The following is a 16,378-nucleotide window of genomic DNA, read 5'->3' on the forward strand; positions in this document are numbered from 1 at the left end:
AGCAGAGCTGCCGTCTCCTTCCCACGGCGTCTTTAAAGCCCGCTAGACGTACTGAAATGTACTCTTGATCCCGGTTCGCACCTCACCCCCCGGGCCAAAGCACTTACACCGGGTTTGGACATCGCTGTCCTGGGGCTGGCTGAGGCGCAGGACAGCACAGCGAGGGCCAGGCGCCCGCTGGGGTCCCCAGGCACGGAGGCGTCCGGGCCAGCCGCAGGAGGGCATGACGGCACGCTTCATCGCTGACATTAAACAGTGCTGCCAAAACGCCGTCCTGAGACGGGATCAGCTTAGAGGTAAGCCAGTAGATGTTGCTTGAGGGAGGAGACACTGTTATTGCTGGCTTTCCTAAAGTATGTTAAGCACTACAGCTGGCACCCACACCACACTCTCTAGACAGCTAGAAAGCTGTGAAAAGCCAGGAAATAGTAACTTCTGAAATCTTCCCCCACAGCCATTACTTTGTTAGCATCTTTAAACTAGAAGTCCGGTAGCAAACAACTGTTAGGTTTAAAAATAATGTAAATTAGCCCCTGCTCGCTCAACAGTGTCCAGTCATCTTTTTCTCAACAACTGGGAGTCCCTTCTGGAAACAGTCAACGCAGCTGCCCTTCAATCACATTTATGGCAGTAATGTTATCACCAGCACTGAGACTCTCAGAGAAAAACGTGATAATCTCGACAAAGATTTCCACAGAGAGAAGAGCTAGCCTGAAGATGGAGGTCCCTCACACACCGTTTCTTGCGTCTGTGCTTATACTAAATTGTATCAGGAACCTGATTTCTAGTGAATCAGTTCCTAAAAGTTAGGGCACATCCATTACTGTAACAGTTGCATCACCGACAATTTTCATAACCTAGACCTAAGTTCAGCTCTAAAACCAATCTTTCAGATTTGTCTGCCACACTTTTGATAACCTAGTACTTTGTGAACACACCCTGGTGAATAGATCTTCATTTTCCAGGATGGACAGCATCAGCAAACATTTAACTCTTTAGTCCTCAACATGCTATTCCTTATTTCTATGTAAGGATCCTTAGAAGTTTTGCTCATTGTCCCCACTTAACTTGAGAGCTGCTCCGACCCTTTCTTTTCCCAGTGGCACTGTTCATGGCATGCTTTGCTCCACAGACAGATCAGGGTCTCTCTGCCAGGCGTTTCTCAGTACTAGGCGCTTCTCAGCAGCAGGACTAAGTCTACAGATTGCAGACCTCTGGTCATGTTAGAAATAATACACTTGTGCAATACACCCCCTCACATTCCTAGAAGCATGATGTGACAGTTCATCATAAGGGATACATACTATTCTCACTGTCACTGGAGCTTAAGGTATTCAGTGGCGAAAGATTGTTTTGAAGACTGAATCTGCTGACTGGAAGAGAGAAAGAACAAACCAAACTGGCTGTAAAATCTAGCATGCCCCACTCACTTCAGCAAGCAAGCTCTCCTCCTGTCCTGCACAGACTCACTCCCTAATACTCTGGACACAAACCACCCTGTCCTGGATCATCCCCAGATCCTCTGGAAGGGTGGGGGTGGGGGAAAGGACGCCCTACTGCCCTCTGGAGTCTCCACCCCTCGAGTGGAGTTTTAAGTAGGAGAGGAGCTGTTCAGAGAGATCAGAGCAGAGACGCAGAAAGCACAAAACCAGACTGGTCTAGAAAGGAAATCAGCAGCAGAATACAGACGAGAAAAAGCAAAAAGGTAGGTACTACTCTGCACCTGTTTCAAAAAGTGCGTTTTCCGTTTTCAACAGCAGTAGTATTGTCATTAAATATTATTATTTAATAAATCCCACTGAAGCACCGTGGTAGTTAACTAACCGAGCTATTGCCTTTCACCTTTGAAGAGATTCATAATGCTGGGTACAGCTAGCTTTTAGTTGTTTCAAGAAAGCCTCAGCTATTCCAGGGAAAGGGCTGACAGCCTCAGGCTCTGACCAGTTAGCAGGGAGGAGTCTCCTGCACAAAGAACCTTAGCAAAGTAACTTAAAACAAAGGACAATCTCGACAACTATCTTGATGGTAAGGAGAGACCCAGAGAGCTAGCTGTGAAAGGACAATTTATCGTTTTCCTGGGAGGAGATCGGACTATGCCTTTCACCCCAGGCTCCCAACCAGGATAATGGAGGGACAAAGAGGAGGAGGGCGGGTCTTCTTCAGTTCTCCCTAAACATGCTTCTTTTCAAATGCGGCCAAAACCACAGGAAATATTGAGAATGATTTCCCAAAACGAAGCCAGAGTTTGAAATACCCATTTCCTCCAATGCCTTCGAGGACTACAGAATCTTACTTTTTTTTTTTTTAATTCTTTTCCCCAAAAGCAGAGGTCTGTCTGCTGTTATACTTTAAGGAGAAATAGTCTGATATTCATCTGCTCAGTTTAGAAAAGCAATACAGAAGGCAGGAAAAGGCAGCAAAGATCTGCAGTCTTTCGCTTGAACTAGCAAGATAGCCATTCAGCAAGAAAACTATTAGTACTATAGAGTCAGAATCAAATTATTCTGGAATGGACATACTAGGTTATTGGGAGGCATGGGGGGGGGGGGCTACTTTAAATTTCTGTGAATGACTTTTTGTTCAACCTTGATAAGATAAATCCAGTTTTTAGGTCTTATTCCACATTGGTAAGATAATACTCACACTTCTACTGCTTAGAAGAGCTGTTATTAATAATAAATTAATATGTGGGATTTAAAGTATTCCTGCTGATGATGCTTCAGCAAAGAGAGATAAATTTAGGGCATTGTATATCTTATGTGCTAATGTACCTGAAAGTGTAGAATCAAAATGTCAGAACACCACATCTAGGCTTATTGCTGGAGTATTTCTGATCAGAGAAGCAGCAAAGGGTGAGAGCAGAAGGCACAAACCGTTTAGGAGAGCCCTACCAGAAAGCACGTTGCTTGCAGGTTTCTGCTTGGAGTCTTGTAAACATGGTATTTTTCAAACAGCCATATGGTTTCAGTTCGATAGGGCTTATCATTTGTAACATTCCAATTGACTGACCTAAGCTGTACCTTTCCCGGTATAAACATCTGGCAACATCTGTTACCAGTTTTCCATGCATAGTGGGACAGTAGCCACCAATGGATGGACAGGCATCCCCCCCATGGAGAGAGGGAAAGGAGGGGGGAAGGGCTGCAGCATTATAAGATAAGCTAGCCTGGACAGGGGCAGAGAAGTAGGTGGAAGAAAGGATGTGTCATCCAATGCAAGACAACTTTAGGGAGACTGTCACTTTCTGCAGTATAAGCATGTGCTGTGTAAGATTAGAATCTGCTTGTATAGCAGACTATATGGAATAAACTTGATTATAACCATAAACTTAATTAAACCATGCAGATGCTCTTTAAATAGGGAGTCCTTTCATGTCAGTCGCCAAGACCAAAATGCCTTCCCCCCCCCGCTCCCCCCCCCTAATTTAAAAGATGTTTCCCACTGCTCCCTGAAAACTAGCTATGGTTTACCACTGGTTTCAGGCAGCTAGGACTTCCTCCAAGATGTTAGGCCAGCTTTGCCACTCTGTTCTCCCACAAAAAAAAGTTTCAGATTTCACCAGTGTTGCCCTGGTTTTGGGGCATCTTAGCAGGTACCTCAGAAATGAGGTCTCAACAATTCTTTACAGTACTTCCTAGAGAGAAATTCTTAACAAAGCAGCTCAACTCAGATAAGTAGTTTCACTGATTGAACCTTTCCTTAACAAGGTCTTAACTCACAGAATCTCATTTCTTAAAGCCATTAGTAAGACCTTCAAGCCTTCTCTGCAGACAGCAACAAAGATTACCAGTGATACTAACAATTAGCAAGTTAAAACCTTGCTGCTGTGGGATTCAGAACACAAGCCTGCATGGCTCCAATAATGAGTTACAACTGCAGGGAGTAAGGATAACAGCATAGGATTACAGTGGCAACCAAACGACTCCAGGTAGCAGTTCAGCTCATCCACTTCAGCTTTGGGAACACTGCTGATTTAGTTCAGATTCAATTGAAGTCAATGCCTATTTAGAAATCACTCTTACGGCTTTTAAAAAGGCTTGCTATACAATGCAAAATGCTTCCTAAGAGGTAAGAAAGGGCTTGAAAGAATACTACAAAATCTGCATACTAGTACAAATCCCCAAGAGGTGCTCTGAATTACAAGGATCTCATCATCAAATGTGACCTAAATACAAGACTGGAGTAACTAATGTTCTCAGAAGCTGTTCCTGTGAATCTTTTCAGCCTGACTTGCAACTTAACTTTCCTCTTTGTGCGGTCTAACAATGAGAAACCACAGCCTAAACTATCCTGCTGTACTCCCAGTTCTGCTTGAGAGACTGGAGTATTTGTACCTTTTGCTTTTTCTTTGAACAGATCTTTAAAAAAAAAAAACTGAAACAAAACCAAACAAAACACAATAAAACCCACACAAACTCTCTTCCCCTTTTTAGCCTTGAATCCCAATTTATGACTCATTCACCTGTCATACTCCCAATTTCACTAGCTGTTGTCCAGCTGCCTTCTCTGGTTTTATATAAACAGAGTCTGAGCTCCTAATTTCTGGAAGTAGTAGTTTTCTCAAATAATTGGGGGTTAGCTTTTGACTTGCTCAGGGATCATATAATGTAGATGATAAAAAGCTGATAGTGTGGGAGACAGCCCCTGAATATTATTTCAAGCATTTGGAACTGCAGAGCAGTCCTAGAGATTGGGAATGAAATTGTATCTTCTTGCCTGCTACTCTACCTCACTCCCAGCTCTTGATTTGTATAGGAGGCATTATATTTTTAAAGGAAGAGGGAAAGTGGACCTCTGGTTACGGACTTGTTCCAAGCAGGGGGGGCTCCCATCTACATCACACTTGTGATTCATCATCTCAGCCATCTAGACTGACTGCTATAGCAGTCCTGGTTAGTACAGAGGTTCAAGCTAAATCTGTTCACACTGGTGATTACTTATGCCTCCTTTCATTGTAAAGAAGAGCTACTATTACTGCATGCAGGAGTAACTATTAGTTTTAGGAAGGAAAATATGGGTTCAAGTCAGAAAACCTATGAAAAGTTATTTGCCTTATTGTAAGAGTTCAGATCACATAATAATGACAACTCTGGTCCTCAACAGCTATTACTCAACTATGAAAATCAGTAATACCTTCCCAGTTTTTAATAGATGTTTTGGACTTTGCTATTTAATGCCCTGTTTCCAAGCAGTCCCATAGGCACTACATTTCTAAACTTCTGACACTGTATAACCATTTGTATCCATCCCACTGAGTTAAATTTTGCCATTAACAACAGCCTCCCCTGCCCCCTCCCCCCCCCCCCCGCCCCAACAGAGAGTCCTGTTGATGTACCAATAAATCCTCATTTGAAGTCCTCAAGTTCAGCAGCATTTCTAAACATAAAATAGAACTTTGCTAGCTACCACACATGCTGCTAAGGTCAGGCTTTACTGGAGTTCTTTTACATACATACATTTGCCTGATCTTTTACAGTTACTACAATGTCACCAGGATAAAGGAATGGGCAAAATACATCTTCTCGGGGATTTTTTTCTACAGGGATTAACAGAGGAGCCAGAAACCCACAAGCAAAGCGCATTGCCTTTGTAGGCAACAGACCACCTCAGAAAGCCCTTCACTGCCTTTGTCTGTCACATTCAGTCTGTTTTTCTGCTATGAGGATGAGATTAGAAATGGCGCTTAGTACAGCAAGGGAAAAAACCCGTGTTACTTAATTTCAGCAGTAAAAATTTGTATATGCCCAAGACTACGCTGTGTTATGAGCACGCCCCTGGCTGCTCAGAATTTTCTCTCCGCCCAGCGGCTGTCCTAAACCAGTCAGCGCTCACACAAGGTACTCTGCTTTGGTGAAAGAAATAATTTTTCCTCCTTTGTCAGGAAACAAACTGGGGGAGGGGAAACCAGAGCACGAGATGGTGGCATATCTTGCAAATCCTCTTTAACCATTATTATCACAGACTGACCCTTCAGCAGATTTTTTGCCCCCGCAAGAGATCTCTTACATAGGCCTCAGTGACCTGAATCTCAATTAATGCTTTCCATTCAGCATTGCACTCCCTCATTAGACAAGTCCATCTCTCTAATAATGACACGTGATACTGTTGGTTTCCAGCAACCCTGGAAAAAAGGACTTGGAATTTACTTCTACCAGTGTTATTCCCCAGGAAACACTCTGAGTTTCTTCCAGACCTAAATGGGTGTGCTTTGGCTTGTTGGCTTTCTGAGTTTATCAAGTGAAAGCACATCTGGATCCAGCCTGGCAGTTTCCCCTGTCCAGGGACACCAAGACAGCTAGGCCAGATGGCTAAGAACTACAAAGTGTGTTTTAACATAAAAAGAATTTTCATAATTTAAAACTTTTATTTAAACTCACAACCTTGAACTCCATTCACACTGTAAAATGCCTTTGTTCTTTGTTATTTTTTCTTTTGCCTCTATAGATAACTTGAGATTTGGAGGTGATGTGGAAAATACTCAGAACAGAAGGCAAACTCCCATGTCTCCTCCTGCTGGTGGGAGCAATCATGACTGTTCAATGCCAGGTAAAAGGCTAATGCATCAAATAATGCTCTTACCATCCTCCCGCATTTTCAGCAGCTCTTCCTTCCCATCGACTCCAACTGTCTGCATCAGACAGAAAGAGAATCTGGTTATATGACTAGAAACCAGAGGAAGAAAAACCTTACAAGCTGAGATTTCTAGTAATGTGTTATCCTGGCTGGTTTTCATTTCAGTAAGCAAGTCTTCTCCAAATCTTGTTGGTCTATCTGTTCACTGTCACCTTTCACTGTTAGAGTTCCATTGTGACCACCCTTTAATTTTCTTTCTATTGTCATTACCTTCATCATTACTCTCACCTACAACTGGACGTCGATGGCCCCTCACTTTAAGCCTCACATTGCACAGCTTGAGTAACCCCTACACAATTCTAAAATGTTTAGTTTCTCAGAAAACTGCTATCCCAGCCTTCTTCTTTCTTTTTATGTTATTTTCTGTCTTGTGGCCTGATCAAAGAAGCTTTCTAAATTGGTTTCCTCCTTAAAACTCTATCCAAAATATTTAATTGGCTGCAGGAGACACATCTCGCAAAACAGTCAAGCTACAAAGGTTTATGGGGAAACTGCATGTCAATGAGCAAAAATAACTGCTCGTTCACATTTACTTCTTTGGAAATTATTTGCTTGAATCTCCTTCAAATAGCAGAAAGCTGACAAGCTTTAGTTAGCACTTGCAATGCCTCAAGAGCACACTCATAATCACTTCACGCACAATGTCAATACAGCACATGCCAAATTCACGTCACTCAGATGACAACCAATCACCCGGTAATCTGTGGCAACTCAATGATTTACAATTCTCAGTACCCATGCTGAGGCACTAGAGGCACTTTTCACTGTACTGTCCGATAAGGAGGGCAGACAGTTTCTCAGAAGCTCCCCTGATTTCCTCAAGAAGAGGGCTGGGTCTTTGGAGGCACTTGTCCTCTCAGTTTTCTTGAGAGCACAGTTACTCACAGTATTAACCTTCTTTGCTTGCAGGGCTTACGCATGCGTTTCAAACGGGGAGCCAGATCTAGAGGTAAGCCAGGCAAACTACAACCGTGTTACCTGGAGCTTTATGAACACAGGAGGGGAAAGCAGATGATACTGAGGGAATGGAGCCTGAGAGCTGTTTGTCATGGTTATCTGGATGAGAGATTCAGAAGGCTAAACACCAAACCATTAATACCACCCACAACTCAAAGAACAAAGTTTTCCCCTCCCTCTGCTCTTCTTCAAAGAAAAAGAGGCTGTTCAATAGTGGAACAGTACATCCAGCAACACAGCAGTGAGAGAGATGGGAAAATTGTGATCTGAGAAGGAAAAAGGGCAGCCTTTTCACAGATACTTTTCTCCTGGAAAAAGGGAGTTCTTTTGCTCAGCTCAGCCAGGTCTTTTCCCTGAATCTCTAAAAGAGGATTTCCTTTCTCCAATTACAGCCATTTGCACAGACAATTCATCTGGAGAAATTTACCAGCACAGGGGAACCTGGCTAAGGCTCTCAGGGAGCAGAATAGAATACTGTAGGTGCGACAGTGGTCGGAGTCGCTGCCACACTGTGCCTGTCAGAGGTGAGTATGAAGAAGAAAAAGAGAAGGAAATGGTGGGGGAATGAGAGACTGTCCATCTAATCATGCTACAGAAGAACTCCATTGTCAGGGAAGGCGTTATCACACAGAAAACTTGGCTTAGAATACAAATGAAAATACTAATATATACCGACTCAGGCAGGGCTAAGCAGGAGTGCACAAGGGGCTGAGGGAAGGCTCCTAATAGCATACGTGGAGAGAATGAAGCAAAGGAAGAATGTAAGCACTACACAAAAAGACTGTAAGCACATGACAATAACACGTAGCCAGGGAAAAACAGAACAGGCTAAAGGAGACTGACAGAAGAGGAAAGATGGGTATACATTGCCAGCTTCTTACTTCTGTGAAATCTAATGGTATTTCCTGGCTTTTGCTTATTCCACAGCTTGCAATAGAAATAAATGCTACAATGGGGGCCAGTGTTCACAGGCATATTATTCCCCACAGCTCTTCATCTGCCAGTGCCACCAAGGTTTCTCTGGGAAGCAGTGTGAAATAGGCAAGTATACCATGTCAGTTACTGTGAACAATGCTACTGGTTTTAGCTATGCAGTGCAGAAAGACAAGGTACCCAGAAGCTGCTACTGTATACTAGGCTCTCTGTTAAGTTGCCTCTTTTTATTCTAAAGCTAATACTACCAAGAACTTTTAAGAAGGCCACCTGGGCTGTTCTCAGTGTCTCTTAATAAAACTCTAAATTTTGGAGCTGAAGACCTTTGTGTATACTTACAGTCTGCCTGGCAAGGCATTTTCACCAACTTACTAGATAAGACATCTGGGAGCCAAGTTTAAACGGAACAGAGACTGGGGAAGCAGAGTTTGGGATGCTGTCCTTATAGTAACATTTTGTTCCCTTTTGTTCAGATACTGAAATTAAGTGCTACAAAGACAGTGGAGTAACATACAGGGGTACATGGAGCATGACCGAGAGCGGAACCGAATGTTTAAATTGGAATAGCAATGGCTTGATGGACCGGACATACAGCGGCCAAAGAGAGGATGCTGCCGAGCTGGGATTGGGCAATCACAACTATTGCAGGTGAGGGGCTGATGGCACACAGGTCAGAGCTACAGGAATCAGCCCATTCTAAGAGCTTGGAGCAAAGGAAAGCCTAATACCAAGCAGAGAACGTTCTGCACAGGTACAAATACAGCACAGCCCATGAGCAGCAATTGCAACTTCTATAGACATTTCTGAACTTCGGATCTATCTAGACTGGATGCTTATGACAGACTACAAAATGCATACATCTCTAACCCCATAGTCTTTCCCTTCTCAGTGCCTAAAACTCCCTTTGTAAGCCAGTTTCCTGCAGCTCCAGATCCTGCTCAACTCTAAAAATACAGTGCTCCTGCACATGAACTAAACTGCACAAACAAGCTGTCCGCTCCTACTAGCTACTGGCTGTCTCATCCTCACCTCCATGTAGGAATCCATGTAGGACTTCTGATGGTTCAGTCCACATCTTCACTGCAGAGCAGTATTAAGTTACCAAACTAGATGGCAGACATGGGACTAATAAGAATAGCTTTATAATAATGCATAATATCATAACTCTTTCAGAAACCCAGATGAGGATTCCAGACCTTGGTGCTATATCTATAAAGGGGGAAAGTACATCTGGGAACACTGCAGCGTGCCCTCCTGTTCAAAAGGTACATGCAGTGGGACGGGGAATGGACTTCAGAGCTTCCATGATTCACTGCATATATACGGGTTGTCTGTTGGCTTGTGCTATTTTTGCAGCCTGAAAAGTTGAGACTTATGTTAAATCATGTTTAAGCTTTTCATATTTATGACACCGAGAGACCAAGATAAGTATAGCTAATATACAGATGCCTTGACAGAAATCACAGTTAGGAACAGCTGACAGGTTCACATACATTGGTTAACATGCAGCTTTTTTTATTGAAGTTGGGAACATGAACTGCAAATCTGGAAGAGGCACAGATTACCGAGGCAGCCACAGTGTTACCAGTTCTGGAGCTACCTGTTTGAGGTGGAATTCTCGAATCCTTGTCAACAAGTTATATACCGCTTGGAGAAGAGATGCTTACCAGCTGGGCCTTGGTAGTCACAATTTCTGCCGGTATGTAGTCAGTTACAGAATTTTAAAAATCCCACCAAACGTCCTTGTGGTACTCTTGAGGCAGGGCTCTAGTCTTTTACGTGGATTATTAAAGCACAGGAAATACATTACTGCTGGGAATGAAGCTCACAGACAGTAGTCATTTTATTCCACCTAATCTATCTATGCTTCTCTTACATCAGACTCCATAAATGCAAATTCCATGTTCCCCTAGGGCCCTCTGTATCTCTAGAAAAATCAAGAAAAGTACACTCAGGTCAATCTGCCACCTTTAGGTCTCCCCAAACTCCCTGCAGAACTGATAATACAAATAGCGTTTCTCTTTCCTGTGTTGCAGGAATCCTGACAATGACAGCAAGCCCTGGTGCCATGTACTGAAAGGAAATCAGCTCACATGGGAGTACTGCAATGTACCTACTTGCTGTAAGGATCCTAGCACTCCTGATTCTTCTCTTCCTTTGAGGCATTACTCTTCTGCATGTCATTTGTATTAAACTCAAGCCTCTTACAGTAAAATAAGAACTAGGGGGAAGCAGCTTTTTGGAGTAGAAAAAGGTTCTGTGGCTCCGTTCTCAGAGAAATGCCCTTTTCTCGGCCAGAAGGGAAGACTGCAGAAATGGAGCACAGAAAAGGCAGGGTTTCCTTACTGTATTTTTCAAATCAGAATACAAGTTTCCTAGGAAACAGGAATGAGTCAGGTACAAAACATTTCATGCCAGGCTGCCTCAACACATACTGACGACTAACAGGCTCTTAACCCAAACTCAAAGTAAGAGTGCCTGAACAAAAAGTTTATTTCTGGGTTTGTCATCCACAGCCACCTGTGGCTTACGGCAGCAAAGAGTACGCCAGTACAGGATTAAAGGTGGCTCCTATGCAGACATTGCAGCTCACCCATGGCAAGCTGCCATCTTTGTGAAGTATCGACGAGCACCAGGAGAGCACTTCCTCTGTGGAGGAATTCTGATCAGTTCCTGCTGGGTTTTGTCAGCTGCTCACTGTTTTGAGGAAGGGTAAGTTGAGGATTCAGTACTCCCTGGGGGAAATCAATCTGAAAAATGGAAGCATCCAGTATAGCCTTACTGAAATGGTAAAAGACTTGGAAAAAAAGCTCTTTATCCCAGAAGTCATTCTACACTACACCAAAGATTATTGAGTTAATTGTGCTGAGCATCACAGACAGGCTTTTATTGGGTGAACTAGCAGCATGGCATTGAGGTACCACAGCAGAATATGAAATAGCTGAAGAACAAAGTTGTCAATACACATGCAGAGCCATCTGAAACTTAAGAACAGCAAGAGGCTGGCAGAGGAGCTTTGCCATGATGGCTGTAAGCAATTAGCACAAAACCAAAGGCAAATAGGACACTTGAGGTCAAACTGCCTGGGTAATGAAGTAGTAATATTGCTAAGATAAGAAAAGCAGAAGCTCTAACAGCACATCTTCAAGGGAAGGGATCCAATCCAGTTAACACAGGAAGTAAGACAGACTCTTGTTCTTCAGCTTTAGTACAAATCAGCTGAAGATTGTGCTGGGTAGGTCTTCCCGTGCAACTCCCGAGGAAAATGAACAAACATTTCGAGTGAAGAATTACACTGTGCATCAAAGATTTGACTCAGAAAATTTCAACAATGATATTGGTAAGAACATTTCTGACCTTGTGACTGGAAAGTTCACGGTTGGCTCGAGTTTGTGATTAATGAAGTGGGGATTTTTTTCCCTCTTCAGCTCTGTTGCAGTTGAACTCAGATGCAGAAGACTGTGCTATTGAAACAGACACTGTCCGTGCTGCCTGCCTCCCAACACCAGAACTGCAGCTGCCTGACTGGACTGAATGTGAGATCTCTGGTTATGGCAAAAGTGAAGAATGTAAGTAGAGATATGTGTCTACACGTAAGTAGAAGATACTATGTCCAAAGTTTGGGTCCCCTGCCCTCAAAGAATTCAAGCCTTTAGGATCGCTTAATGTGTAACCTCATGAATTATTATATGGGCTTATATCAGCACTACAAAACATATGTGTAAGTGGGAGATACACAAAATCAAGTTTTGCTGTAAGTTATTTCATTCATCTGAGTTCTGTCAGCTGCATGGGCTAGTAGAGTATTCCTTGATACTCTCCAACAGCAGAAACGCAAAAAATAGCACAATGGATAAGGCAGGAAAGACAGAAAGTTTGTAATCAGTGCTGCCACATATCTGTTGTACTGAGTACATTTAGATATCATCATTCTGACAGAAATCCATTTCTGTCAAGATTTAATATACTATACAGTTGCAGCTAGTTACATTATTCTAAAAAACACATTGGTTGTGCAGTGATTAGGAAAAAAAAAAAAGCTAAAGAAATAACAATCCCAGATACATATTAAAAGGCTGCCTAAATGTTTTTAGCGTGAGCTACAATAAACAGGAATAAAACCTGTCCAAAAGGTATACACAGGCTGACCTATATTTAAAACAAACAAAAAAACCCAGCTCTTATTTTACTCACACTTTCTACTAATTTCTTCTTATTCTCTAACTTGTAAACTCTTTGAGACAGAGACTGTGAAGCATCCATCATAACAAGACCTAATCATGATTTGAACTTATGGGGGTTTTGGAACAGACTTGAAGATTTAACATATAAGTGTGGCATAAAGTGTTTTTAGAGTGCTTTTAAAGCGAGTCCTCATCACTGCTTACAGGGAGTACAGGATAAACTCTCTGAGAGGGAAAGTATGCTGCAACTATAATTCAAAACTAGACTGAAAAACAAAAATCCTGCCAACTTTCAGCTTTGTGCAGTTGCAGCTATGCAGGAGAATAAAACCAACACCCAAAACAAACAAAAAAATCCCTTCCATTCCAACATAACACAAATGTACATTCCTATCCAGTTACTTAGTATTGTGTACAACAAGGGATCTGATTTTTGTTAGCGTCAAGTCTAATACTAAAAAAGATCCTGTTTCATAGAGTTTGTGATTTTCATAGGCACTTCCTGTGACTTCATTTTGATTGATGTAACTGTGCAAAGACAACTCATCCATCCAAGAAACCCAGCAGTCCTTAATTTGGGGCCTACAAAAACCTCTTTAGCATTTAGCTTGTTAAAGAAGCAATAGTCTTTCTCAACTAGATGTGAGCTGTTCTCACTAACAAAGCAAAAGCCCCAAGAATTAAAAAAAAGACCCTTTGGCAAGGAAATATTAGTTTAGCCACCCCCCCCACCCCCAGTTACTTCTGTTTACTCTCCCCTAAACTACAGAAACTGAACTGCAATTTTTTTAAAAAAAACATATATACACATATGACATATAACGTATTTATATAGTAATTTTTCTTCCAGTCTCTCCATTCTATTCAGAGCACCTGAAGGAAGGCCACGTCAGACTGTTTCCAGCCAGTCGGTGCACAACACAGCATCTAGACAACCGGACAGTTACAAACAATATGTTATGTGCAGGAGACACAAGGCACCTTGATGATGCCTGCAAGGTAAACCCCAAGTCTGTTCCTCTTTTCCTTTTAGGTCTGTCCTTGATAGTCTGAGCTAACCAAACAAAAAGCTTCAGAAAATACTTTAAAGAAGTTCTGCATTTGGCTACGTGGAAGTTCTAGTAGACTTCTGTTGAACAGAACTGCTGGCTCCTCCTTTTTTCTTCCCCTGGCCCTCATAGCTGGGAAAGCAGGCCACACTTAACTAAGCAAACTACAACAATACAGACTGAAAATCCCAAATACAGGAAATACCACAAAACTGAGCAGGAAACCCCACCTTTGCAGCATTTCCTAATATTTTCTCTTATGTGAGCATGCAAAACACTCAGCAGGAGGTTCTGTAAGAGTAAGGGGGTGCCGCTCTACTGAAAAGTGGAGAAAAGAATTAAGGCCAAAAGATGGTGGAGAACAAGCATCTGTAGCATGAAGAGGGCACACATTCAATCCACATCTTTCCATTTGAACAGCTCTAATAATTTTGCTTTACTGTTACACACAGCAGTATAAATCACCCTGGGTCTTTAGAGCTTGGATAAGAGCATTCCTCTTTTTGTTCTTATCAACATTTCACCTACATTTCATAAATGAGCGCCATACAAAGTTAGAACACTTTAGCGTTAGATTTTTTTGGGCCTCTCCAAGAGGAACATCGAGGGATTCTGGAACACAGAAGTGGCTTATGTGAAAACACCGTTACTAAGAGTTCTTGATTTGTAAGCATACTACATAGGATATTTCCGTAGACACTAATGCACCACTAAAGCCAGTGGGGGGAAAAAAACACACAAAACCAACCAACCAACCAAACAAACAAGGAGATTGTTACTAACCTGCTGCTTCTCTGTAGGGTGACTCTGGAGGGCCCCTGGTCTGCATGAAGGATGATCGTATGTATCTAATTGGAATCATCAGCTGGGGAGTAGGCTGTGGCCGCAAAGACATCCCTGGCGTTTATACAAATGTGAATCGTTATCTTGACTGGATTCAGGACAACACGACATCCTGAGAAAGAAAAATGAACTATCCACAATTTATGGCCATGCCCTCGCAGCTTTCTTCTGGGTGCTTTAAGGATGCTGACAGGGCTTCCTGTTTGTCCAGAGGCTTACAGTACAGGAGGAAAACACACTGCAACGTGTGGGAAGGGTACATTCACAAATTACTCTCCTTATTACAGGTTATCAGAAGGTAACACTCCTTTTCCCCCACATCACCAAGCCTTCTTCTTGCATCAAATCACTTGAGTACAATTAAAAATAAACTTTGGCCCAAAAGAATAAACTGAGAGAACATCATGCATCCCATGAACAGCTGTGCTGTTTTAGGAATGGGCATGAACTGAAGGCAGAAGGGACAGATTTAATTTCCTGAAAACTTCATCTCCCTCCTTCTTTGGCTGTAAATTTAGAAGACGTTCCCATTAGGCTTAATCTCTGTCCTTATACCATTTTACCTTGGTTATTTAAGCTGGTTCACCTTGACTCCAATAGAAAGAGCAAAGCTGTAGGCATGGGCTGCTTATTTCTGTATCAATATAGTACTTGCTTTTTCAGTTTGGAACTGATTCATTAACAGAGTCTGAGCTTAAACTCTCTGAGCAAATCCAGGATGGCATGCTGGTTACGACATTCTATTCTTCCACTTACTTCTCCTCCTGGTAGGAACTTAAATATTTAAATAAATATGGAATAGTTGAAAATCTTAACACCAGCCGTATCTGCCACAGAATCAACACATTACTTTTTGTCTATTAAATTTCTATGCATTATCATTTGATATGAAAGCAAAAGCTCTTTAGTGCAGCAGGGCAGAAGAACAAGCGCAATGGTAACAGTTTTAGGTGCCTACTAGATTTACATGCACAAGTAAAGATCAAGTCAATTGTCACAAGGCTACATTTGTCCTTTGACAGAAGGCAGGACAGCTATAACCACATCATCGTGAACTAGAATCTCAGTAGTCAAGCATTACTTACTTGCATTGCAGTTGCCATGTGACACCGAGCGGTATCTATGCACGTCCTAAGAGTTAAGTCTCTTTGAGAGATTCTCTCTTGTCCAACTGTTTTATAAAGCAAGAGAGAGCAGGTGTGACTACTGTTTCACAGAAAAAATGTAAATTATATTGAGGCTACAAAAGGAGTTTAGCTTTAGTATCTATCAGGCATTGTAGCTAGAAAACTAGTCTGTTTTATTTGGGAAATTCAAAACATTGTAACTCAAAATGTTTACTCTCACAGTTGTAAGGAGCTCTCTGATGATCTACTAGCACAGCCTCTAGTCAAATAGAGAAGTTTATACAATAAGTAAGTACAGAAGAGAGATTTGGTAAGGATGCCCATTACTTTCTCAGATGGGTTTTGTAAATGGCAACTTTACAGACGGTCCATGTCTTTCTAGCTACCAGCTTCGAAACTGACCTCAAGGAGATCTCTAATGTCCTCAGAGAAATGGTAGTGTTAAGTCCAGTTAGCTTCGGCAATGAGTCCCATATTCCAACCCATGGAAGGGGAAAAAACCCCAAGATGTTTATTAAAAGAGAGTTCAATTTTTTGGTGTGATTTGTTGTTGTTAATTGTATTTTATGAAGTATTAACCTTGAGAAAAAGACAAGTTAATTTCCATTCCTCTCCCCTAAACCCATATCCAAGTGCTCCTGTGCCTCACTAT

At 42.1% G+C, this 16,378-nt stretch overlaps 1 protein-coding gene across 1 annotated transcript; it reads left to right on the forward strand.

The window, feature by feature from the left end:
- The first annotated feature begins 11 nt into the window (after positions 1-11).
- Positions 12-16,269, forward strand: PLAT (plasminogen activator, tissue type). Its single transcript, XM_074852348.1, has 14 exons — positions 12-1,705; positions 6,445-6,546; positions 7,543-7,582; positions 7,983-8,114; positions 8,518-8,631; positions 8,997-9,171; positions 9,697-9,788; positions 10,048-10,222; positions 10,560-10,645; positions 11,040-11,235; positions 11,727-11,863; positions 11,952-12,092; positions 13,558-13,706; positions 14,557-16,269. Exons 2-14 carry the CDS (start codon positions 6,466-6,468, stop codon positions 14,713-14,715), a joined length of 1,677 nt encoding a protein of 558 aa, XP_074708449.1. The 5' UTR covers positions 12-1,705; positions 6,445-6,465; the 3' UTR covers positions 14,716-16,269.
- The last annotated feature ends 109 nt before the right edge of the window (positions 16,270-16,378 follow it).

This window comes from Strix uralensis, chromosome 28, assembly GCF_047716275.1.
Source record: "Strix uralensis isolate ZFMK-TIS-50842 chromosome 28, bStrUra1, whole genome shotgun sequence".
NCBI lineage: Eukaryota > Metazoa > Chordata > Aves > Strigiformes > Strigidae > Strix > Strix uralensis.